The sequence below is a fragment of the Bradysia coprophila genome, assembly GCF_014529535.1.
Source record: "Bradysia coprophila strain Holo2 chromosome X unlocalized genomic scaffold, BU_Bcop_v1 contig_45, whole genome shotgun sequence".
Classification (NCBI taxonomy): Eukaryota; Metazoa; Arthropoda; class Insecta; order Diptera; family Sciaridae; genus Bradysia; species Bradysia coprophila.
In genome coordinates this window covers 514352-542025 of record NW_023503339.1, presented here as the reverse complement: position 1 = coordinate 542025, position 27674 = coordinate 514352, and the positions used below count along the sequence as shown (strand labels likewise).

General features: G+C 36.4%; 2 protein-coding genes across 3 annotated transcripts in view; one reads left to right on the top strand and one right to left on the bottom strand.

Annotated features, from left to right (window-relative positions):
- Window positions 1-13729, top strand: part of LOC119070065 (pyrokinin-1 receptor-like) — a 94106-nt gene extending 80377 nt beyond the window's left edge. For both annotated transcript variants that reach the window (XM_037174360.1, XM_037174358.1), the window contains exon 9: window positions 12674-13729. In XM_037174360.1, the coding sequence (XP_037030255.1) occupies window positions 12674-13321 (648 nt within the window). In that variant the 3' untranslated portion in view covers window positions 13322-13729. The remainder of the gene's footprint in view (window positions 1-12673) is intronic.
- A 500-nt stretch (window positions 13730-14229) lies between these two features.
- Window positions 14230-16834, bottom strand: LOC119070066 (T-complex protein 1 subunit alpha-like). The gene is made up of 8 exons (XM_037174361.1): window positions 16748-16834; window positions 16330-16690; window positions 16139-16253; window positions 15987-16074; window positions 15541-15871; window positions 15007-15472; window positions 14754-14934; window positions 14230-14669 (listed from the first exon to the last, which is right to left on the bottom strand). Exons 2-8 carry the CDS (start codon window positions 16400-16402, stop codon window positions 14346-14348), a joined length of 1578 nt encoding a protein of 525 aa, XP_037030256.1. The 5' UTR covers window positions 16403-16690; window positions 16748-16834; the 3' UTR covers window positions 14230-14345.
- Window positions 16835-27674: the final 10840 nt, after the last annotated feature.

The following is a 27674-nucleotide window of genomic DNA, read 5'->3' as shown; positions in this document are numbered from 1 at the left end:
TTTAAGACGTCACAATGCTAAATTGTTGCCTAAATTTGTGCGAAAAAATTATATATTTTCGATGATCGCTTCGTGTCCGCGTTCTTTCTGGAAAAAATGTGACCGTCGTTTTGTGTCAGGAAGTGTCGGCTTTAAGTAATAGTGATAAATGTTTGTAGCCTATCACGAGAAAACTCAGAATTTGCACCAATTTTCGTGAACTACTGCGTTATCTCGTAGTAGGTTACACCACCACAAACATTTATTATTTTTAATCAAAAGCCAACCCACACAAAACGATGGTCCCACTTTTTCGCACAAAAGGCGGCAATTTAGTGTTATGTTGATTCGTCTTAATGTGTGTAAATTGTCAACACTCAGTCTCCAGTTGAAACCTCACTATAGATCCTGATAGTGTTCACAACCTAAGAGTAATTATACCTAGAGAGGAAATTTCGAAAAAAAAATTCGTAAAATATGTGGTCCCAACATCAAATACGAAATGTTTATTGGTATATGTGTTTGCCCTCTTAATTAAGAGGGCAAATTGAACTATACAAAGCAAACGCATACATGTATTGGTGTAAAAATATACGAAATGTGTATCTTATACAAACTGCTTCTCTGCTTCCCGATTCCACCGAAAGTTTCGAATATTTCTATTAAGATGGGCTCTCAGGGTTCTGCGAGATGTAGTGTAATTCTTCGAGAAAAAAAAAACGAAAATGAATAACATCGAAACTCCCAGTTTGCAAAAAAGTTGCTAGCTAATTTAGAACATTTCCGAACGTTCACAGTAAATTCGTTATTTATGGGGTAGATTTCAGTGGCACATAAAACTTTGTCATAATCATAACAAACATTTATATTTCCGGACATTTCCGGAACAAGAGCACAGTAACTCATCGACAAACAACACCATTCAAATGAAGATTTCAACGAGTACAGCTTTTCGTTTGCATTATAATAGCCACACAACAACGACCGTAGCACAATGTAATGTGCTGAAAAGTTTGATATTAGAAAAGTTTTCGAGAAAGAATATTTGGAAAAACTGCATTTTATTCATGGCCTGTGTGATACTAGGTTCGGTGCAGCATCAAAAGGAAAGCAAATAGCTCGCATTCACTCGGATATAATATTCTTCTATCTGCAAACAATTGTACGGGATGTTTGAACTAATCCTTGAAGTAATCTGCTGTTTCATTATCTTTTATTTGCGTTCAATCTTAAAAAGTAATTTTCGTTTTCTTTGCATCAAATACAACACTGTCATCTGGCTTTCTAAATGGCCCATCCGATGATAATCGAATCGACGTAGACAAACTCTTAGAATTTAAACGAAAACCTTCCACTGTGGGTGTATCGAACATCTAAAATGTGACTTTCGAGTGCTGTTTCAAAGCTTCGTAACGGTACGTTTAGTAAAATTTCACACGATTTTGCCAATTCTAACAAAGTGAAAAAATATTTTCGGTCTGACACGTTCGCTACCCTTTTAGCATAAATTTCCTAACCGGTAGGCACATCGTAAATTTACATTTATTTGATCTGTTGACTAAACTGCCGATAGTAGCAAAAGTTGGGGTCAGATTTAACTTCGATACGGTTGTGATGTTTGCATTTACAGATATTCTTCATGCTTCGCCATCTGTTCGATACGCGACCTGCCTCCATTGCAAAAGAAAAAGGTAGGAAATGTAAACCATTTTAACCCGCTCAACAGCTTCTTGGGTAGAGCTCTGATAGCTGCTCAAAGTACTTAAGTCTTTAGCATTAAGTCGGTTATTCACTTAACTGAAAGTCAGGGTCTCACAGGATTATATATTTATCATTTAAAAAAATTCCTTCACAGCTTATTTAAAAATGATAAAAATCTCTTGAGAAATTCAGTCAGCCTGACCCAACCGAAAAGTGGATGAATTAGTACCGAAAATTTTGATTGATTTCTTTTTCGTAATATCACAATTTTCTTTATTACATTTTTTACTTTCAGCCGTCTGAAGCCGGCCCGTCGCCGTCCACATAATTTCCATAATTTTCGCGTCTGATTCGAATTCATATCTTCACTCATATAGCAGAATCTCAACAACTGACCTATTTCGTTGGTATACTATTAGATAAATAACTCAAATTTCAACGCGATTGTATTCGTACTTACAATTAGCCCACTCTCTGCGATGATAGCACTTCGGCTTTAGATTTCCATTTTGTGGATTTTGTGTAATTGAGTGAAAAATTGCTTACATTAAAAAAAAATATTTAAAAAAAACTATGCAAATTATTACGTTTCTTTCACCGCTTAAGTTTTACTGCACTTAAATTACAAATAAAAACAAAAAATTTCGCCTCTCATAAAATACTCGAAATTAATGAAAAACAATTCCCCCGTGGTGCCCGGCCCGAAGCATATTTTTCATGCTGTTTAGCCTCGAAATTCGGTTAAAATTGAATGAAATAACAAGTTTGGACATAAATTCCGTTAAAATTAAAAATAAATTGCTCTTAAATCGTGGTTAAAGACTCGGAAAACAAAAAAAGCATAAGAAGAGACCCGTACGAAGAATGTGTGCAATAGTTAGCTGTCCGAGAACGCGCATTTAAACTTCTGTTTATGTTGAAAATCCCGTCCGAATTTAGTACATAGGTCAAAAGAGCTGTATATCGCTGAATATTACTATATAGATGTTCATGGAACATACAACGTAGGGAACTGAAAACTATACGTGTTACAATCTTTATCACATACGCGCGTTGTTCGGATTGCAATAGTATATTACTTCCGAGGTTCCAAGTTGTGTATTTGATAAGTGGGGTGTTATTCCCCACTTGTCAAATAACAACTTGGAACCTCGTAAGTACAATGCTTTACGGTTTTTATTTATTCAAAGCGAAAAAAAAGACTGCTCGCATGCTTTACGTGATTAGGCAATGTAAATGAAAATGAAACATGCCGTAACACGTAAAATTACTTAACTAGAAGAATAATTTAAAAATTACACTTCAGGTCTATGTTAGAGTCACTTGTCACGAAGAAGTCGAGGCTTGCCGAGATAGTAATATATATTACACACTTGTCACGAAGAAGTCGAGGCTTGCCGAGACTGATAGTGACAAGTGTGTACTCTATTTTATCACATAAGCGAAAACGAGACAACAACATAGAACTGAAGAGTAATTTTGAATTATTCTTCTAGTTAAGTAATTTTGACATCCGAACACCGCGCGTATGTGATAATATGTATTATTACTTTTCAAATACAAAGAAAATCACACTTTAACTTGCATTACACTGCCAAGAAATCCGACCGACGTTCAGTCCGTGAATCCTAAATTCCGATCTCGTGACGCACATTCTTTCTTCAAACATAGCCTTCCAGCCACCATCGCCACAGGATGAAATAAAAAAGAAATATCAAAATCGGTTTCATTTTACTTAATTCAGAATGTATCTGGGTGGAGAAATGGACATTTATTTTCTATGATTTGGCAGCTATGGATAACAGCTGGTGTTTTTTTTTTACTAAGAGATTCGAATTCGCAGTTTTACACAAGTGATACCTATAGGATCCCGGTACTTCGTAGCAGTCTAAAAAAAGTTAATTAAAATCAACCGATTAAGTTTTTAACCCTCATGATGTATGAATCGATGTCAAATCAAATAACATTAGCTCGAAAATGACATTGCACTTAATAGACAATAGGGTATAATATGATGGGTTAGCATTTTAATGTGTAAACTGTGTGTTGTTGCAGTCAGTTACGTTCCATCGTCTATTTGACGAGCCAAAGTATATTGTCTGCCCTCAAATACTTTTAGTGTGCCGTTTCAACTAATAGAATTCGACGGAGAGAGAGTAAGCACATACATATGAAAAATTCATAAATCCCTTTTTGTAGTTCCGTAAATTTCACTGGAGTGGAGAATTTGTAACAGTTGGTAACCAACTTGGTATTCATGCTATTGTTTTGTGATACTGAAACCCAGGTGGTACAAATTCCGCACTTCAATGAAATTTACCGAGTGGTTATGCACAAGATCAGTTAGATCAGGCGTATGCTTTAACGGGATTAACACAACAATTTGTTACGATATCTACTGGTTTAATTCTCGGCTCCTTACTCAGGGACAAATGTGAGGAATTTACGTCCGCTTGTATGTGAAATAATGTACGTCGCTCCCGGTCCATCCACTCGTATACAATAAGCGAAATTTCTTAAAATTAACCATCCAAGACCGTATATTAACTTTAATAGACCAAATGAAGTGAATTAAAGAGGTGAAACTAGTTGAGCGGCAAAATTATACACAAAAGACTTTTAACCGTAACTAATTAACACACCCTCAACAATTTAGTCTACTCTCATTTGACATTTTATTTCATCAAAATATTTTTGGAAATTAGATACAGACGGTCATTGCATTTGTTTACTGTTCCAGCTTAATACCCTAATTTTTTTACCACTAACAGTGCCACCGCCTCGGAATACTTAATTTTACTCAGTCTATATAATGCTGTGCATCGAACGTGCACAATGAGACATCAACTTTTACTGGTCTACGATTGGTGTAAACGAGGAAGTAAAAACCATCTGAAAGACTGTTTGACTTCTTTCAGGACAAATTTACTACGTGCTTTGAACTACTTTTAAATCTAATTTTCCCTGGTACTATTGTTGGAAAAGCGTTTTTCTATATTTTCCCAAATTTTCCATATTTTGCCAAAAATTGTTTTTGGCAAAATAAGGAAAAATGTGAGAAAAGTTAGGAAAATTTGGAAAATCGTTTTTTTTTTCAAAAATAGTCACTGAATTGTCCAGTCTTATCGAAGCTCGTAAAAAGCCGCTTAGGCTAACAAAAAATTGCTCTTGTTGTTTAGAATTAACACTGGAGCAGATGCTCATGCATAGTTTATTCTGAAAGCAATCCACCGGATGTCTGCAAATAGAATATCCCCTGCGATATGTACCGGGTTGGCGGTAATAAAACAGTCTATGCACACAACATTGTCGTATATCACATAATGTAAACGGTGACATTTATACAGAACTTTATTATGGAATTATTTGGATAAACTTCGAAAATATATACAATTTTTGGAGAGCAAAATTTCTTTTTTTTTTTGTGGATACATTGAGTCTTAACTTAAAGTCCGAACGTCCGAAATGTATACAGAGAAGAAGCATTATACGGTATCGACTTTTATAATACTGCAAATGTAGGTGTATCTATAACGTCTATTGCAACGGAAAATATATCAAACAAATCGGGTGTAATATATCATAAAATTGATGGTGATTGTTTATATTTGGCCAAGAGAAACATAGTGGTACAATTGGATGAATTGTAAACATAGCAAGTCTGAGGAGCCAAATATTAATATAGGTACTGGGTGATTCGTTTAAAACTGGACGCTCACATTTTTTTCGGTGTTTCAATTAGTGAAAATTATTTTTTTTAGACAAGAGGTCATTGTATGTTCATCAAAAATGGCCGTGAGGTCGTTACAGTTGCATAATTTCTTATCAGGAATTGTAAATTTTCACTAACTGCTGCAGGCAGATCTGAACGAATCACCCAGTATAGATAAATAGATATTTCAGGAGATCAGCTCTGGTTGCGATTTTTTTTTGGGTCAAATTAAATTCTTCTTGTAAAATCGATTTACATTGTTTTAACGTAAAACTTTTACGAGACAAGGAAAAATTACGTAAATTGTAAATTAGAGTTTAGGGTTTTTCTCACAACAAAAAGCAAATATAGGAGGGTCTTATCTGACATACGGAGATACATTGTTATACGAATTTATCTTGTCAGTGAACCAAAGGTATTTCATAAAGTTAAAATGCAGAAACAAGAGTATAAAACAATATTTGATGTACGACTGATATGGAATGCATTTTGATTGTTGAATTTGATTTAGAGGTATCGCTGAGACAATCTAAAATCTAAATAACAAAACATACTGTCGCTGCTTGGGGACCATTCATAAATCCCGTCCTCTTTAAAGTGACGACGAAATTGGAGATAGTGGTCTAAAAATCTGCAGAAAGTGAGGACGGTACTTATAAATATCCTTTTCACGACAGAGTAAAATAAACCAGGCAGGAGAGGTTCATTTTTCAACCGTCAAATAAAGGACCTAATACACTGTACGAAAATGAATACTGACATAAGTTGAATCAGTTTTATTCGCAAAATATAGATAATTCAGATCCCTAGTCAAATCAAGCGCTCCTGCCTGGTTTGTTTTTACTCTGCCGTATTACCTTACATACTGTTGTTGAATAATTAATTTCTAAGGTGCCCAAATGGGGAAATGGGTAGATTATTGGACAGTTTCGGGTTATGTTCTAATCATTACATCATGTTTGTGTTGGGTCTAGCTAAACTCGTTGCCAATTGAAATACTACTCTTTTTACCCGAACAAGAATGCTACGTCCCTAATATAAAGACGAGATTGTGGAATGGTGTATGTAACAAATCCCTATTTCTGTGAAAAATATGCACAATGCACATAAAGGCGGATTTGACTCTGTATCCGCGATCATGCAAAAAATTATAATGTCAAAAAACATAAGAAAAAAGCTGATTCTGTTATTTTATTTCACATTTTTGTGTGACATGAAATACACCCCACTGCAGTCTACACCCGAACAAATAATGCAGAAATGAAGAATTATTCATTTTATGAGAAAGTAGAAAAATTTCATATTTTAATAGCTGAATTCCAGTCAGCATATTTGACTACCATTATATTCGATTCACGTGAACAATCTACACGCTAATTTTGATAATTTTACACACACAAAATAAATTGCAACATCACGACATCATTGCAACGATTATCATCACAATTAGATGCATTTTCCAACTTCGTTACCACTACAAGTTTGGAGAATGTCATAAAATGAACCGAGAATCCGTTTTGGAATCACTTTATCTAACGGCTAGACAAGCTGCGTGAAAATAGCTTACTAATTTTTTCAGCTAACAACCAAAAAAAAAATTTTACTACCCGAACTTACCAGAATTTTTTAAGCTATTTTCATAACATGTGCCTCAATGGAGATGTTTTATGCAAAATTTCAATTTAAGCACAAGTTAGGAACAAGATTTTAAATACAGTACAGTATAGTGGGATTCAAATTTTTACCAACGGCATTTTTGCGTAATATGAAAATCTATTAATTCAATCGCAATATTGTACACACGTCATAAGTGTGGAAGGGTACCTTTTCCAGTGGGTAGAGTGGGTTCGGTTTTTACGGAAGCTCTGATTACTATAAACCGCGAGCCTTTTTCAATAAAAGTTTATTTTTGTTATAAAAACACGATTTAAAGTCGAAGCATTATAATTTGATCGATTCTATTCATTTTTAAATTATTGTAGTTTTTCAAGAAATCATTTCGAAAACATTACAGTGTAAAAGCTTACACATGCGCATTAGAGCTGTTTCCTCGCGGTATACCTGCGTTCAAATCCGTTCAAATGCACGTGTCTAAGCTTTTATACTGTAATGTTTTCGAAATGATTTCTTCGAAAACTACAATTATTTAAAAATGAATTAAATGAGTAGAATCGATCAAATTATAATGCTTCGACTTTACCTAAAAAAAAGTTGAAAAGCGTTTTTATATTTAAAAAAAAAATAATTAAAAAAATCATTGTCATGACGAACTCATGACGAAAGATATTTTTCAAGTACGGAAACTCTAAAGAATCGAAATGGGATATTATTTGTCAGCTGGTAGGAATATTTTGTTTCTTAGTGTTGGTTTTTTTGGTTATTTCGGTGATCACAATCAAAATGAACACAATCAAAACAAACTGCCAACAAATGAAACATCCCAATTTGGTATTTCTTTTACGTTGGTACGTTTTACGTTTTTTTTTTCAAGCGCGAGAATTTTCGAAAATTGGAGCGGCTTCTTAAACTCAAATTAAAAATTCCAATTAACACTTTTTCAATGTCAATGTACATTTTCAGTGTTTCTTTGATGTGTTCATTGAAATAAAAATACATATGGACAAAGGCTTGCGGTTTATTGTCGAATTTCAGCACAAAACTGGCTTCGAGGCTACATACTCATCGGCGAGAATTACATCTATTTCACCGCCGACACACTCTAACGGGAATCAAGCTAATATTTCCATTCAACATGAACTTAATGTTATTGGTTCACTCGTTGTTTTATAATGCTTTCGTTAGTGTTGTACTTTGTTGATTTGCATTTTATTTTTCAACTGAGAAATATAATTTGGCATCGCTACTGGGATATATAGAGGTGCGTGTGATGTGAATGGGATTTCTTGTTATATACAAATATCCGACCAGTGTTAACTCTTTCTTGTCCTGTCGTGTTTCCCCAAACATAAAATTGTTATTCCGCAGATGCTTCAACAAATAAAAAAAAATTATAAAAAAATTTTATTCCGTTTTTTCTCCTCTGTTCGCATAAATTGGTACAATAACGAAGTAACACCCAATTTATTCGACAAAATTTATGCATAATACTGCTCGGCAACAATATAAATATATATCACAACGGTATATTACTTTCATATACCTTTTTAAAGTGACACGAAGTATCCATAACATGCAGGTCAAAGTTTACATATCATTTTATAAGTGTTGGTTGGTGTCTATATGTAACACAACAACCGAATGTGATTTTCGTATCGTATGAGATGTTGTAACCGTTCTACCGATAATGGCGAAACCACAAATTTTGACATTCTATACCTTTGAGCCGTGTGTATAGCCTATAATCCAATGCTAAAGTCATCCGAATGTAAACAGGAACAATTTTGTCAAACTGTTCTGGAATATATAATGTGTGTAATTTGTTGGACTAGTACTGATGGCTTAAAACGTTAAACATCATCAACAAAATGTAAATCTAGCGCTTCAGTTTGTTTGTTTCAAAAATGAATATCCGAAGGATACCAGCTAACCTATTCACTTACTTTTGAGCGAATATTTAAACTCGCTAGAGATCTTAACAATTTTATGAAGTTCTTTAAATAGGTTGTCTTGACTTCCTCTAACAATATATTGTTGTTTTTCTTACAGAGTAGCCTAAGGGGGTAGGAAGTTGTTAAAATTCATTTTTAAAAACAAATTCAAAGATTTTTGTTCTTGAAGTGAACTTAAACCCAATTTATTTTCATCGTTATAATTGAGTTACAAAGAAGACACAGCAGAAGTTATTACGAACGCTTGGCAAAAGTGTATCTATTTACTTTTCGATTACCATATTCCAAACATTTATTACACCCTCCGAAACCTTTACGTACATGAAGTCACCAAAAAGTGGATAATGAAAATTTATGATCAATAACTTCTACAATGCCCATTTCTCATCTTTTTCATAAGATATCCTTTAAGGACGTTCCAAATAAAATGATAATCCAGTGAATTGTTTCGGAAAAAATTAACCTGAAATACGGTTTTGTTACTGGTAAATTGTATGGAGTGGTGGGTTTTAGATGGGTAATATATAACACACAGTCGTGATACGACAAATAAAACGGTTTAGATATATATTCTTTTTACGGTGAAATGGGATACCGACGGATTATGCCATTATTAAAGGATTTTTACATTAAATTTCATTTATCGTTTGAAGAGGATATAGAAGTGGTTCCTGTCTCAATGACACATTGAAAAAAGAAAATTTTATTGCTTCTTTGTGAAACGATGGCAATGTTTACAAAAAAATTTCAATTTAGGTTAATTTGGCTGTAGCAAAGCCATTGGATTCATTAATGTACTCTGTATATAGTAGACTCGAAATTAAGCTCAAACCGTAAGTCTTTATCGTATAAGGTAACTCCGGGAAACTTTTTATGTCACTAAATCATGCAATTCAATGAAGAAAAACGTTTAAGTTCGCAACATTATTAACCTTGTCTTTATGGGATGTATAACGATTTAGTGAAGCGGGAATAGATTGATAAGGTCGTTCATTATTGGCCACTATTATCACAATCATTCGGTGCCTAATAATTCGTAATTTTAAATTATTTTAACAGGGCTTGTCCTAAGTAATTCCACGTGGTAATCACTCTGACTAATAACTGGCTAATCATATGGTTAATGTTAATCATTGGATAATCCTGGATTAAACAAGTTAATAAAAAAAGAGGGCTTACTCCATCGAGTGGTTCGTAATTCTAAATCAATTACAATTCAAAGATATCCAGACTTCAAAATCAATCAAGATCTAAGTTTTAGTTGCAACCTATTGTTTCCATCAACATTATCGGAAGAACAAACAACTGAAGATTTAATTTTTTGTGAGAAATGTAGAAATTGTAAGGAGATATTAATAACGAATTTGAATATCCTTCATACATCACACCTGTTGCAGTGTTGTTTATTGCTATACTTCCACTATCGAATGTGATGCGAACATACGATCCCCATGTCAATGAATAATGTTGTATAAATCATCATTTACCAATTTATCCCACTTCCAATTTCATCTGGCTACTGGGTGCTGCTACACACGACCTTCACCAAACGATAAACAAAAAAGCTGATACACTCTTTAAATTATTGCAATGTGTTTCTATCGTACAAAAAAATGTATGTCTGTCACTGTACACAATCCACGCAATTCCATTGAACTACCATGTATATAGCACCCTGTTCCCCACCAAAAAAGCGTTGAATTATTTATGAGAAACGAAAATGAAAACGACATTTTTTTTTGTGTAGCATGTCTGATTTAAGTAAGTGTATTACAGTAACCCCCTGGCCCCAACCCATTTTAATATGATAAATGTTAATATTTCGTTTGTGACTTGTGTTAAAACAGAGATCAAGCGTCCGTACCTACATTTCATATTATTAATGTAGTGTTCAGTGTTCAGGAATATAGTGTGTGTACGTACATGCATTAAAGATTACGTGTGTGTTTATACGCTGGACCAAGGATCACCATCTAGTCATTTATTGGAATGTGAGGTCGGTAACCAGTGATGCCTCAATAGTAAACAATGACACGAACTTATTTACGGTTTTATTAATTTAACATTTTGAAGACTGACATCGGTCTGGGGATGTGACCGTATCACCCCCAAGAAAAGAAGACATTTTATGCGTGAAAACGACATTATGAAAGGCATTTTTTATTTGAACGACAGTCGGAACAGTTTATCATATTTATCATCACCGTAATGTAATTCATTTTACTATGGCAGGCCGTATACAAGAGGAACCAAAAAAAATCCATCTTTTCGTTTTTGTTATATTTCTGTTATCTCTCCATGTAATAATAATGTTTGGTTTCCGTTGGTAATAATTCTCTTTTTTTTGTGCGTATGTGATTAATGTTTGTAAAATGTTCGGTTAGCCTGAGGTTTCGACATCAAGTACACCAAATGAGACATTTTGTCCCTCATGTTTTGCTATTAATTTTATTTGAAAGGCTCTTCGATGTTGCAGTTTCTATTATTTTCGGCAGTTCAGTAAACACTTTTATTGCCCGGTCCTATGCGAAAGTTGATCATTTCATGGCAGTTGACCCTCTGTCATGAACAGCATTTTCGTTTCACTTTGTGCAGAACGTATTATATATGTCATAAATGGGAGCGATAAGTACAAATAGGAAAGTATGGGACTCCAAATGGGTACTCCAATCATAAGAAAGAGAAATTATATTCTCTTACTCTACGGAATCCCCATTTAACTTCAATTGGATATATCCACAGATCCCAACGTGATAGTACAGATTCAACTTGGTGTTCCAAAATAGTACTTTAAAAAAAATTGTGAAGCAGTGAACCGTTATCGCCTTCGGCTCGAATATACTTGCAGAAGCTACGTTTATGTAATGAACTACTTTCGCAGCACCCAATGGAATCTACTACTCACAGCACCCGAATTGATTCAATACCTGAACAATTTACCTCAACAAATTCTACTAAAATCAGAATAAATTTCTCATCGAAAGCTAAATGAATGAATGCGGTCGGGGACATGTTATATTATTGGAAAACAATCTTCTTTTTACGCCACTAGGCCTAAACAAGTTTCTACTAACGATTTCAATTCCTCTGTTCTGATGAAATACTTCATTTCCAAACGAAACGTACGAAATACGTTTGAAGTTCAATGGTATGATGTTTAGTCGGCGCATCATGTTAGTTTATTATTATTATTTTCACAGTATCGAGTACCTACCGAGGTAATCTTCAGCAATTGATTGGTTGAAAAGCATGGAAATTATTTTATGGTAATGTTGCTCATCTTAAGTGAAACGTCGGTTCTAATGGTTTCGTAGAATAAGTCCCCCTGATACGATCTCTGATGGGAATACAAAAAAAATATTTTCTATTGAGCTTCAAAATGTGAGCAAACATCAAGTATTGAATTCAATTATCTTTATGGAATGTGTAGGTAGCACGGCGCACAGTATAAAATATTAAGGTGAAACTTGATGAATATAAAGCCGAATGTTGGAATTGAATATGATGATACTTCGTTGTTGATTTAGAGTTTAAATTGGCTTGTTTCTTATGATGTAAATACACTGAACGTGTATGCCAAGCATGTGAAACCTTTTTCTATTTAAACAAATAGCTCTAAGGGCAGGCATCAAAAGCATGACTGGCAAATTTACCACAAAAACAATGACAATTTTATAAAATATTTTTTTTTACGTTTCTCGTTTCGTTTCAGACGACTTTGGCTCGTCATTTTCACATCGGTCCCGAATACAATCAGCGAACTCACATATACAGTGCTCTGTCCAAGTACAACGGAAACGGTTCAATTCGCCTAACAACATCGAATGCAAATCGCATGCAACAGTCCATGGAACCACACATCCAAAAAATCGAGTCGAACTTGTCGATATTACAGTCCGAACCGACATCTGAGAACAAAACGGCCAAAAATGCCATTCCACCACAACGCCAACGATGCGTATCGGTGAGCCAGTCCACATTGGTCACGTCGCTCAGTAAAAGCGACGTTTTACAATCTTGCACTACAAATTTCGGTGACAAGATGCCAGCCAACAACAACAAACGAATCTCATCTAACAACAACCACAACAACAACAATCACCATCAATCTACCCTTAGCACCATAGCCGAGAAATTACGTCGCGGCACTAGAAAAGTGTTACTGTTCCGCACATCGCCGAACAATTCAACGCCTCAGTCACCCGTTACAAAGGAGGCCAAATTGAAAAAGGGAAATAGCGTTGACAGTGCACACACTAACACGATAAGTAATAGCAGTTTACAGGAAGTGGATGCCGAAGAATTCGACAGTGCTGAATTGACGAAATTTATGGGCGAAATAAATAATGAAATTCGTTGACCTGTGCGGTATTAAAGTTTGTTTTAGCGTTTAAAAACTGTGATCTGGGAAAATTTTATGGAAATGTTTCTCTGTCGTTTTTCATAGAATTTTCTGCATTTTACATTTTTCCTTTTAGATAGAACATTTTCTGTGTTGGAATAACCTTTCTGTGTTGAAAAAAAAACTTTTTAAGAAGAACAGGCTATCGGCTCTTGCACAATTTGTGCGGGATCGTCGAAGCATTCTACTGCTCTAGGTTAAGTGATGTTGTTAATTTAAATACAGTAACATACAGTAACAGAACATAAATTCAATTAAATATTGACTTAAATATTGTTATTGAACTTATTCCATTAATTAATAAATGTATATGTCAACATTAATGTTACAAAATGTATAAGTATTTAAATATTTATAATAAAAAGTGAAGCAATTTAATATCTCTATTATTTTATTTTGTAGTGCGATTATTTGAATTTTGTTTTTGACAAATTTTCATTTGCAATTACATGTGACCGAAATGTTTAATGTACTGCAAGTCTGCCTGACCGGTATATAGAATCTTCTTCTTCTTCTTTTTCAGCCTGTTTCTGTCCACTGCTGGACGTAGGCCTCCCCAATTCTTTTCCATTCCGAACGATTAGTTGCCACTTGTTGCCAATTTGCGCCTGCAATTCTCTTTATACCATTACTCCATCTCTCTGGTGGTCTACCTCTAGGTCGTGTTTTAGGTGGTCTCCAGTTCATGATCTTTTTGGTCCAACGTTCGTCCGTCCTTCTTGCAATATGTCCCGCCCAGCTCCACTTTAAAGATGCTATTCTTTCCATGACATCAACGACTTTTGTTTGTTGTCGAATCCATTGATTTGTCATTCTATCTATAGAATCTGTCATATACTAAACTAATTACAAAAAAGAAAGAAAGAACGAAAAACATTTTCAACATCGAACCCAAATAACTGACGCAAGAGAGCTCAATAATTCAAAAAACCAAACAAAGAAATTACAAACGAGCAGCTGATTATACTATCACACTTACACCTCAGCAATATCCCCGGCCATATTGCTCATCCTCCCATCGCAGTATGGTGATGGCAGCTTCGGTGGCTAATTTCAGTGATTTGATCTTTGACATAGCCGGTTCCAGTACGCCGGCCTTTCGTTTGTTCTTGACAACACACTCAATGAGATACAATCCGCACCACTTAAGATCGGTGTGCTCCAATTTTGTTTGACTGGAATTGTGGAACGCACGTAATTTGGCTACGTAATCGGTTGCATCCTTGGCTGCATTCACTGCTAATGTCTTTGGAATCACAAGTAGTGAGTTGGCGAATTCAGCGATGGCCAGTTGTTCGCTCGAACCCTGTTAGAAGGAAGAAATCGTGAAGGAAGTGACGGACAATCACAAGCTGAATTTATCTATGAGTTGAACCAAACGACGGCTTACCAATGAAATAGCGAAATTTTCGAGGTAGATTGATAAGGCAGCTTCGACAGAACCACCGCCAGCAACGAATTTCTTTGCCTTTACAACACGCTTTAAAACACACAATGCATCGTACACCGAACGTTCCATTTCATCGCAATAGTTTTCGTTGGGTCCGCGGAGAATAATTGATGCAGCAGTCCTGCAAGTAGCGAGTTATATACAATTTATCCATCATGCGAAACTGTTAAACTTCTTCTGCCGATTAACTTACCTGGCCTTCGGTCCCTTAATCAAAATAAATTCATCGTCGCAAATCATCTCTTGTACCACTTCGGCTGCCTCACCAACCATCGTGGCCTCGAAACTCTCTTCACCCTCCATGGGAGTCAACGATGTTAAATATGCCGCACCGGTGGCCTTAGCAATTCGATTCAGATCAGCCAGTTCCACTCGTCTGACAGCCATTACGCCAGCTTCGACGAAGTTTTTCAAATACAAATCGTCGATGTCACCCGATGTTAAAATAACATTGACACCTATGGCCATGATTTTGTCGATGCGCTCCTTAGTGTTGTCCAGCTCACGAGCACGAATTCCCTCTAACTTCTCTGGATCCGATACGAGCACCTGAACTCCCATTTCCATCTTTTGTAGTGGAAAGTCTAAGCAGGCGATCTTTGCATTTAAAATCTTTTTGGGCATTTGCTGTGAAGCCACGGTGCAGTTCAATGCGTATCCTGTAAATGCAAGCGATTACATTGATGCTGATGATGTGTTCGTCAAAAGAAAAATGTTTTTTACTGACCTCGAATCAAAACACTTTCGCGAGCTGATTTCCCGCCAACTTTCAGAAAATTCACCACTTCGACCGGATAGGCTGGATTTCCTTCCGGATCCAAAATCTTTATTGTTTGTTCGTTATCGTCAACCATTGCGGTGAAGAAGTTGGAATCGGCACCGATAATGATTGAGCTCATGAATGTCTTGGCCACATTTTGTAAGCAAGCTTTGTCCAATTTATCGACGGGAACGATTAAATGTTCCAATAGGTATTTACAGCCCTCATTGCAAGCCAAACGGTAACCGGATATGATTGAGGTTCGATGAATCTTTTGTTTCACAAGCTCGTGGGCATTCTGAAAATTTCGAGTGAGGAATAACAATAAAAACTCGAAAAGGTGCTTGCATCTGTATGTTTTTAATTAATTAACCAGCCATCGAAATGCTCCGTATGTGAAAGGAAAGACTTACTTTGAGTAGTTCTGATGCCAAAATGACAACAGATGTGGTTCCATGGCTAACTTCCTCGTCATGGAGTTGCGCCAATTCGACAAGAATTCTTAAAAGAATCGTAAATTTAGAGAAATCATCGGGTAAGTCGAAATCTGTATGATGAAATTTACTTGAGCACTGGGTGTTCAACTTCTAACAATCTGGTTACAGTAACATCACCGATGTCATCAACCTCCATTTTGCCGATAAAATCGAGTGAATTTTTCACAATATTTGCTATCAATACTGTAATTCAACAATGAAATCGAGATAAGATTTAACGTGGACGACAAATATCTCATCTGGACGAAATTGAACCTACCAGCTGATTCACCCGAAATGGGCTTCGTGATCCCGCCAAAACCCGACCGGCATTGGCACTTTACATTATACATAATTGTGAATGCCTGGGGGTCCAAACAAACTTTTTTTTTTTGTAGACATCAGCGTCCACCGGTCTTATTAACACCAGTTGTACAAACGCATTTTCGGCGTCGCCTCCTCGGTACCCCCCTGGGTTTAGGGGATCCCTTTGATAGGAAACTGACCACTGACAGAACGGCTTTCTTTCATTTCTAAACGGTGTAACATCAATTACCCGAAACCCAGGGGGACACCACTCATTACAAACCATTTGAGCGTTATAGATATTAATATTTTCCGCGCATTTCAGTAAAAACGGCCTAAAAGATAGTATTTGAAAAACATGACAAAAAACCAATAATATCAGAACGACTTACGGTTTGTAGACAATGTGTGCCATTCAACTGTTTGTGAAATGAAAAAACAACAAATGAATTAAAAAGATTTAGAGCATTCATAGTTGTTGAGTTGTGATGAGTTCCGGGCACAACCAGCAGGAACAGGGAAGAGTAAATAATAGATGCAAGACGAATTTACTACGAACAGTGTTTAATGATGCTGACTGTACAATGATCGATACAGAACTAAAGCTAAAGCATACATCAGTAGCATGTACAATGGGTCTACAGTGTTGACATATTCGACTAGATCAATGTTGACAATTAACAATTCAACAGCCCCACTTAATCGACACACATTGATACAAAAAAAATTTGCCCCACTAAAACAATAAATTTAAACTTTGAAGATCTAATATCGAAACACAGGTTTCTTCACACTTAAAAGTAAAAAAAATTATCTTTCAGCAATAAACAGTCACCTAAAAAAAATATTCCTGAACTTCCATCATTCCTTTTAAAAAATTTAAAATTTAGAAACAAAAAAAACAAGTGGAACAACAACAAAAAACAGGCAGCACTGCTCTAATCCACCATTTAGTTTTCGCCATTTTCGCTTGTTGTTCTCTCACTGAAAACAACCTTGCGTTTACCACGAATTTGACTGGCAACACACCAATCGGACGATTTGGAAACACTTCTTCAGCTCGATTACATCATCACCTTCATATCCGTTATCCGTGTAGCGTCGCACATTCTTCAATGACGATTCATTCGAATATAAGTGACGAATTTTCGATGAACTTCTTATCTCGTTTCCGAAAATTTCATGCAATGCAGTCACCGACCGTAAGAAAAAAATCGCCCTTCAACACCACACTATCTCAGCCACAACGTTTCATATGATCTGTACCTGATGCTACTGTCAATTCACTTAGTGTGACCGAAAATCCTTTATCGTCGCCTAAGTCCTTCTTGACCAACGCTGTTAATTCATTTACTGTGACGGAGCCATCAAATTTTCTTTTTAAAAAATGAGCCGGAAATCGCTAATTGAGAATGGAAAAATTGCATTTTCCCTCAATACGTTACTTTCGTCAATGCAAATCTGATAGCCGGAGGCTATCACTGAAATTTCTATTTTTTTTCTATGGAAAAAATTGACAAGGTTTCTAATGTAGTGATCACATAGAATTATTGGTTTTACGAAGCGAAAAATCGCTAATTTAGCGAAGCCAAAAGATATTCCATTTTACAAAATATTGTGAGAATTTCCAATTTTTTTCGATTTTTGAATTGAACAGGAAAATCGCTAATTCAACAAATTGATGTAAGTTTCCCTTCTACAAAATGTTGGGAGAATTTCCAATTTTCCCTTTTACGAATTGAACCGAAAAGTCGCTAATTTAGTAAAGCCAAAGAATATTCCATTTTAGAAAATATGAAGAGAATTTCTGATTGACCAAAATCATGGAATAATTCCTTATACAAAACGTGATGAGAATTTCCAATGGATCCACCACAACGAATCTTCCCTTTTACAAAATGAGCTCAAAACGCTAATTCCACAAATTCATTGGATTTTCCCTTCTACAAAATGTTGGTAGAATTTCCAATTTTCCCTTTTACGAAACGAACCGAAAAGTCACTAATTTAGCAAAGCTAAAGAATATTTCAATTTACAGAATGTGGGGAGAATTTCCAATTGTTCCTTTCACAAAATGAACAGGAAAATCATTGAATTTTCCCTTCTACAATATGTGGGGAGAATTTCGAATTTTTCCTTTTACTAAGTGAACCGAAAAGTCGCTAATAACCCAAAACCAAGCAATATTCACTTTTACAAAATGTAGAGACAATTTTCAAATTTTTATTTTTCAAAATGTGAGCAAAATTTCTAATGGATCGATCACATCGAATTTTTCCTTTTACAAAATGAGCTCAAAAATCGCTAATTGAACCATTTACACAATGTTGGAAAAATTTCTAAATTACCGCAGAAATCAAATTTTTCCTTTTACAAAATGAGCCGGAAATCGCTAATATAACAAATTCATTTAATTTTCTATTTTACAAAATGCGGGGAGAATGTCAAATGGACAGATCACAACAAATTGTTCCTTTTACAAAATTAGCCGAACAAAGAGTTTTTCCTTTTTTATATTGAACTAAAAATAATTAATGAAAGGGCCCGTTAGGATTTTCCCTAATACAACCTTTTTTTATTTCTTTTTTCCAAAAAAAAGAACGGAACGCAACACTCAACTATGAAGCCCAACTCCCCCCCGGACAGCAACTAGGATCAGTTTTTTAAGGCAGCTTTGCTGCCTTCAGCGCCGTCTCCCACTGTGCTTCGATCATTCTGTTTGCATATTTTACTGTGGACGGATATCGTCTATGTATTGTACTAATCGTGAATCGTATCTCATTTTCAATCCTATCTCATTATCAATCATATCTCATCATAGCACATATGCCATCATAGCACAGATCCCATCGTAGCACATATCCCATCATAGCACATATCCCATCATAGATCATATCCCATCATAGATCATCTCCCATCGTAGATTATATCCCATCATCAATCATATATCATCATATATCATCATCATCATATATCATCATCATCATATATCATCATCATCATCATCATCATAATCAATCGTATCTGATCGTCATCATCAGGCCGATGGCGATGGCCGAAGGCCAGAGCACATTCCCCGGGGTAACTGTGCACCTGGGAGTGACTATTGCCCGCGCCAGACGGGTTTAACACTAAAATTGGGCCGATATTTTTTCGACCGATTTTTTTTTCATTTTTTTAACCATGTCTTAAAATGATAGTGGCAAAAAAATTTGAAAAAAATCATTTTTTACCATTTTTGAGTGAAAATGAATGAAATACAGCTTACATTGCGAATTTTGATAGGGGTATGATGGGTGCGTCGGCACCCGGAGGTGATGGATCGACGCAGATTTTCATGAGCGACACGTAGATACCAAACATCGACCCAATTGGCTTTGTCTTCGAGGAGATATTACTCAAAAATGGTCATATTACGTTAGTGAAAAAATTTTTGCTCAAAAACTGGCACATTTTTTTTCTTCGTATTTTCACCTTAGAATCGACTGGAACGGCCCGATCGATTGATGTATGACTCAAAAAAAGTTATGTGTAAATTTGCGAGAAAAGTGATTTTTTTTTTTTGACTTTTGGTGGACTTTTACCACTTGCAGCCAGTATATCGGTCGGTGCACGGTGTGTGTGGGCTCAAAATGACGGCATGTTCAAGACCTATCTAACGATACCAATCACGTTGTGGTACAGTTTGAATTTTGGGTGAAAACACTTTGGATTCGCACTTGCTGTGCGGATCAGGTGGACTGTGGTAACAGGATTCTTTCTCTATTCTCAGAGCAGGTTCTGAGCTTTCATTAGACACCTCACACGCCGTGGTGGTTGTGTTTTCCGCCGCACAAACACTCTTCAAATGGGTCACTTCGAAGCTACTCCAAAGCACAGTGAAGCAAAAATGTTTTTGCCTGCTGTTTGGCCATTTCTGATGGCATTTTTTTGATATATGGCTCATATTGACGGGTGGGTCAAGCCCTTTCGAACGCATATAAATTTTTGGTGGTGGACGCTCCACCGCCGGTACAGCGGTCGAAAATGCAATTTTTTGCCTTTTTGATTTTCTGAGTGTGGGAAATCGATTTTTTTGGTCTGTTTCGACGGATTAACGCTTTTTAAGTAAATTTGGGGTATTTGAGAGGTAAAGGCGCGTAATTTGGTTGCAGCAATGATCAAACAACGTGAATTGAGTTACCTTCTATAATATTTTCGCGCTCTGGAGTAAACACTTCTTTTTTCATTTGTTTCGTTGAACCTACCGCTAACAACGAATGCAATAAAGTTATAAAATATGCCTTCGTAGCTTCCCTACGATTTCGCTCATTCTTTTCATTAGATTACAAAATAAAAAAAAGTGCCGCACTCCACGATTCCGTGAAAAGAAACACAATTTTTCGCACTGAAAATGGGACGTCTGTACCATGGCATGGCACTGCTTTCGTAGCATTGCGTTCTTCATACGTGGGAAGAATTTCAAATACATAAAACGATCTCAATGAATTTTCCCTTTTACAAAACGAGCTGAAAAAATGCCATTTGAAGTAAATAGTCAACTTTTACAAAATACGTAAAGAAATTTTAATTTTTCCCTTCACAAAATGTGCACTCGATCGATCGCATCGAATTCCCCGTTTTACAAATTCAACAAAAAAATGAAAAAAAAATGAAGCAATTCATCGCTAATAAACGCAAAGCAAACAATACTCGCCTTCACAAAATGTTGTAAGAATTTATAATTGAACGAAGCTTGAATTTTTTGCCGGAATTTTTAATTTAATTTTTGAAATAGAAGCGCTTCTGCACACAATTTTTATTATTGTTCCAATTAATTTGCGAGTTTCTGCAAATTGTGGCATTTGCGTTTCAGCTTTCGATTACAATTTACAACTTTCCGGTAAGTTCAAAGTTTGTTTATACTGCAAAAGAATCGCCGAATTTTCTTTTACGATTCAAAATTTTGATTTACACTTTCGTTACATAAATCATTCGTCGTCGTTTCAATTTGCAGTGCTATTTGCAGTTACAGCTACATGCTTCATTATAGTATTTGCATCGACGACATTGAATTGCTTATAAAATAAATAATTAAAACACTGACTTCTTGAATTTTCCCTGATTTATTTACATTTTACCTTTTCAGTAAGTTCACAATAATTTCCCTTTGAAAAGTAATTAATTTTCCAATAACGTCAAAAATGTCAGACAAAAAGCCGAAATTGTTTGGTAACGCGTTGAAAAGGGCAAAAAGATTAGCGAAAGCGGCGACTCTTCGTGATAAAAATCGTAACTCCATGAATTCAGATTCTTCGGTTCTTTCAGCCGCCGTTAGTACTGATGATGCTTAACAAGAAAATGTTAATACTTCTCCAAATCTTTCCCAACGTAACCCTTTGCACGGAACTACGCCCTCTGAATTCCTAAGTAATGGCTCTGCGTTTTTCGGCAATAAACCGTTTTTTGACTTCTCCACTCAACAAGAATTCACTCTGAATCGTCGATCGGCTAATTTTGATGCACATCCGGTATTCAGTACAGATTTGTAGATGACTCCAATTTTGTCGAAACGACAAACGCTTTCCGTTGAAAGTATGTGTCCTCCTGCTGCACCTGTCAATACCGATCCGCCTCTCGATTGTGATCCGCCTGTCGATACTGATCCACCTAATGATTCTGCTCCACATGTCGATACTGATTCATCTGTCGCTATTGATCCACCTGTCAATATTGATCCACATGTTGATACTGATCCACATGTTGATACTGCTCCGCCTGTCGATACTGATCCACCTGTCGATATTAATCCACCTGTCGATACTGATCTACCTGTCGGTACTGATCCGCCCGTCGATACTGTGGAACTTCCTCCAGTGCGTCCTTTCTACAAAATTGTAATGGGCACTTTGTGTCAATTCTCGCCTGTGTTTTCCGATCCACATCATCAATGCGCCGCTATGGCTGCCACAGCGTTGGGTTACGATACGTTAAAGTCCGTTGAGAATTGGAATACAGATGACATTGACTTCATTCTTCGGGCCGGTCAAACGTACTACGACGAAACATTGTTGAATTTACAAATGAACAATGCATCGTTTCATCACGGATTTTTGGAAACAGCGGAATTGAACGAGACATTGACTATCGGTGACCAAAACTTACAGCTTCAATGCGATATGATGAATTCTAAATGGGGTCCTCATTACTCTGTCGATGTTTTGAAAGATGCTCTGTTCCACTTTGAAATGAATGATTTCGCGTACGGGATTATAACATACGCAGAATATTCGTATGGTTTGTTGCGATGCCACGATGCGACCGACAATACTTACTATTACGTCTTCTTCGATTCCCATGGAAGACAAGAAGACGGAAGTAAAGTCGTCGACAGAGAGTATATGATGGGAAAAGCTGCACATTTGTTTTTCCATAACGCGAACGATTTCATTCACTTCTTTTTGGAACAATTTCCTCTTCGAGAAGCCAAATCTCATCACAATTTGCTCGACATTTTGCTTTTGGTTCCCGTTGGGTTTCTTGACGATCGACCTCCAATTCGGCAAGACTATTTCACTCAATACGATCAGGATGATCTTAGTCAGGTAGATGAGTTACGATTTGAAGTTCTGTATGGAAGGAATTGCGAATACGATGGCTTTCAGTTGCAACATAATCACCATCCGTGTTGTGCAACTGTGCTGTTTTCGTTCGTTTATTCAACGTTGCACTCGATCACAACATGGGATGCGGAAGATTTCAGTGCGATCCTTGAATACGGGAACGTATTCCATCGAAAGATTTACGACCACGAAATAACCGACAATATGGAGTACGATGCGACAGTGCCACTTCTACCACATCAGTTTGAAGGAGGCGTCGAACTTGAAAATAAAAAAATGAAACTGATAGTGAGCGATTCTGACTTCACTCTTTCGTTCAATAAGCCAAACATTAGAAATGCGATTGCTCATTTCGAAAGCTTCGACAATGCTTTCGGCTTATTAAAAATAAAAGACTTTTACTACGGAATTGTTGTTTTACTCATGGGATCGAACCGTCGATACGCTCTTTTCGATTCCCACGGTCGAAGAAGTGATGGTTTCGGAGAAGGTCCTCACTGTGCTGCACTCATTTTTCCTGACATTGGGAATATTGTCAATTTTGTTTACGCACACTGTTCGAGACATCCGACTTTTACTATCTATCCTGTGCAAATAGCCCCGATCTCTGACGTTCTTACTCCTGAACCAGGTCATACCCAAACTCAGTACGAGCCATTCATTAAAGTGATTGGTGATGTCGGCATTGAATCGGATATAAATGGGCCGGAACAGCACACCTTCTGTCTGGCACTATGTATAATTGCTCTTAGTTCTATGTACGTTCATGGCATGCACTGTTTGGCTGATACCTCTCTAAGCTACATATTTGAATCGGGTATTTCATACTTCCACATGTGTAATGGCACTCTTACAAACTTTAGCGACTACGCTACGGGGTTTGGCATGGAAGGTGTCGACTACAATATGTGCTTCGACGGTATCAGTGCAACTAGACATAGCAAGACGTTGGCACAGTAACAACTTATAATATACTATACAGCTTTAATGTGAACATAAAAGAAATTGAGGTTAAAATAAAAACTAATTTTAGTAAAAAAAAATGTTTTTTCTTTTAACATTATGCCACACGGTGGGGTTGAACAAAAGTTAAATAGAGTCGCGACACCACCTCTGATTTTTTTCATGTTCTTATTGAGGGACTCGAGTACTATCAGGAACCACTTTCAGTTCGCGAATCTATCCAGCTGTTTCGGAGAACCGGCACTCATGGCCGTGCGGTACCGACGAGTCAATTGGAATACAGATTGTTATCGCAACGGTTAGAAGGACTAAAGCTATTCGTGTTAAAATGGCTTCCCTCGACAACCTGACCACGTAGCCACAGACAGTTAAAGTCGAAATTTCGACATTCTTAAATGGTGATATGTCCAAGATGAAGCGAGGTTGAAACTCTTTGAATAGCGATATTGGTAGAGGATTCCATGCTCTATTAAACGCCGAGAATAGATTTTACAAAATTTGTCTCAATTGCACAATATTTGAAACATTTTATTTTCACCATCCTTGGAAAAACTTGGACTCATCTGTAATACACAGATTGATCCTGTCTGCAACAAAACAATAAAGACTGATCATCCTGCAGTCTAAGCTTTACAACGATACCACACCTGCCATACCAGCCTCACAACAAGTATCTGTTACGACATTTTCTTTGCAGCAAGGTCGACAAAATTTTCAATTAATCTATCTTTCAATCTATCTTCAAGTGCCCGTTCCTATACTATGAGTGGTATTGTGATCCATTCTTCATAAATAAGTGAATAAAGTTACTTGAAGAAATTCTTACATTAATTACGTGTATTTGGAGTCGGTTAAAGCTGATTTCCATATATTTTTGTGATAAATTTCTTCTAATAAGTAGCGAAATCAGCTTTAACCGACTCCATATACACGTAATCATTGTAAGAAATGCTCCAAACCACTTATTTATGTAGAATGGATAGTAAAGGAACGGGCACTTGAAGATGGATAAGTTGAAAATTTCGTCGTAACCTTGCTGCAAACAAAACGTCGTAACAGATAATTGTTGTAAGCCTTGTATGTATAGCAAGTTTGGTATCGTTGTAAAGCTGAGACTACAGCCGATCAGCCATTATTGTCTTGTAGCAAGAAGTGTCAAGCTATGTATTACAGATGAATCCAAGTTTTGCCGGGGATGGTTAAAATAAAAATTTTCAAATGTTGTACAATTCAGACAAATTTTGTAAAATACATTCTCGGATTTTAATAGAGCATGGAATCCTCTATCAATATCGCCATTCAAAGAGTTTCAAACTTTTTTCGTCTTGGACATACCACCATTCAAAAATGTCAAAATTTCGACTTTAGCTGGCTGTGGCTACGTGGTCAGGTTGTCGAGGGAAGTCATTTTAACAAGAATTAGCTTAGAATTCGTCCCTCTATCCGTTGCGATAACAAGCTGTATTCCAATTGACTCGTCGGTCCCGCACGGCCATTAGAGGTGTGCACCGGGTGGTTTTGCTTCTATCGGCGTAGCCGTCGGCGTTGGGTCTAAATGACACCCTAGACCGTTGCACTCTTCAGAAGATTTTTAAGTAATAAACTAAAGAATCAATTTTTTTAGTTACGCCGATAGAAGAAAAACCACCCGGCGCACACCTCTAACGGCCATGAGTGCCGGCTCTCCGAAACGACTGGATGGATTTGCGAACTGAATGTGGTTCCTTATAGTACTCGAGTCCCTCAATAAGAATATGAAAAAAAAATTAGAGGTGGTGTCGCGACTCTATTTAACTTTTGTTCAACCCCACCATGCCAAGGAATCAATTGCAACTTGAAAGTGTTTTCAGTTTAGATACACGCAGAAAAATCAAATTAGGATAATACTTCAGGTATGTGTAGCATTCATCGGAACGCTGGAATATTTACATTATTGACGTATATGATCAACGCACTTCAAGCAAAAGTGCTTCGAGTGACAACTGCCAAATAGAGGACTATTTTGCATGAAAAATGTTTACAGATTTTTTTACAGTGCCAAAATCTGTTCGGTATACTGTCCCGTTTCAGTACTCTATTTAGAGTACCACTTATGTTTGAAGTGCGCTGATATGATACATGGGCAAAGTTTTATGTATGGAACTGGAACATGTTTAAAACGAAGTTACGTAGTTGCAGTTGAAATTCGTCGATAGTAAAGATGAGCACAGAGTTCTTGAAAAATGGTTGAAAAATGACTGAAAAATAGCATAGAATTTGTAATACCATTAAAATATAAATTTGTAACTTTGAACTGTAATTCTACACATTTTTCAACTTGTTCTTTTTCAGTAATTTAACAGGAACCGTGTACTATCCTTTACCCCATTCACGTTGAAAAAATATGGTTCAGAACTTTCAGAGGAATGCCGATTTCGTTTCTTTATCAAATACTAAACATTACTCTAGAACAACAAAAGTATTCATGCGGTTCTATGCGGTACGGTTTTATGTAAACTTCAAAGGCGTTAAGCATACTGAATATTCATTTTATCCTGGTTCCAGAGTATTGTTTCGCATTATTAGAAAAGAAGCGCAATCAAACCTAGATATAATAAATATTTTCACCCATAAGTCTGCATTCACAGTCAACCGTTTTCATCCCGTGTACATGACATTGGCATTTTATACAATAGAGTATATTGTTTGAAATGACAACTGTCACGTAGACAAAACGGAATGAAAAGGGATGACTGTGAGGCCACCTAAAACCATACATTTGACTCAGCAGTCGGTACGCCAAGTTTCAAGTTTTACTTACCTTTGTCGTCGTTGCCGGACGAACATTTATTTCCACTCCATTAGTCCAAGAAATTACAGATCAGCCAAAAAACCCTAAAAGGGTAAATGTGACGCAAGTCCTTGTGTCTACTTACAAATAACTGATATCTCCGAGGGTGACGCATTCTGCGCCTGTACGCGAAAGTTTTATAAACAAAAATTTGACCCAAAAAATTTTAGAAATAAAATTTTACAAAAAAAAAAATGCGTCACTAGTGGCAGATGTTGAGGAAATACGTCCTGAAAGAATGGAAGTAAAACGGTAGAAAGCCGAAACTTGCGTCACATTTACCCTTTAAGGGTTTTTTGGCTGATATCAGTACTTTTGTAAGTTTTAAGGATAAAGCGCCAGTTATAACATATCCAAAGTTTTTTTTAGAGACGAAGAAAGTAATTTTATATGTCCCGTAACACAAAAGATAATATTTAAACAACATTTGAAACAGGAAAATCCAACTACCCGACAATTTTCATATTTGCCACTGTTTTCTGCTTCTAAGACACTGAGACTTTGTCGAAGACACCAACCTTAAAATTGAAACAATTTTCGAGTTTTGTTCATTTCGCCCCGTATTCTACTCCCAAAACCCTGAGACTTTGCCTAAGACACCAATATTCCATCTGCCATACATTTCGAAAAAAGTCCAAAAACATAAAATTGAAACACTTTGCCAGTTTTGGTCATTTCTCCCGTATCCTACTCCCAAAACTCTGAGACTTTGCCGAAGACACCAATTCTCTATCTGCCGCGCCAACAGAGATAGCTCCCGAGATAAGTCTAAAAACTGAAAGTGACCAAATTTTTCCCGCTGCCCAACGATACCACGATTTTAGGAACCAACTTAGTGGAAGTCAATACTTAATGATCCACACAATTTCCAACAAGAAACACATCCCAAAACAACACACATGACCATCTATTTCATGCACCAAA

Coding starts and splice junctions, on each gene's coding strand:
- LOC119070066 (XM_037174361.1), bottom strand. CDS start 16,402: ATGTATAATGTAAAGTGCCAATGCCGGTCGGGTTTTGGCGGGATCACG. Junction 16,075..16,138: donor GTTGAACACCCAGTGCTCAA/GTAAATTTCATC, acceptor GATTCTTTTAAG/AATTCTTGTCGAATTGGCGC. Junction 14,935..15,006: donor ATTAAGGGACCGAAGGCCAG/GTAAGTTAATCG, acceptor CGCTACTTGCAG/GACTGCTGCATCAATTATTC.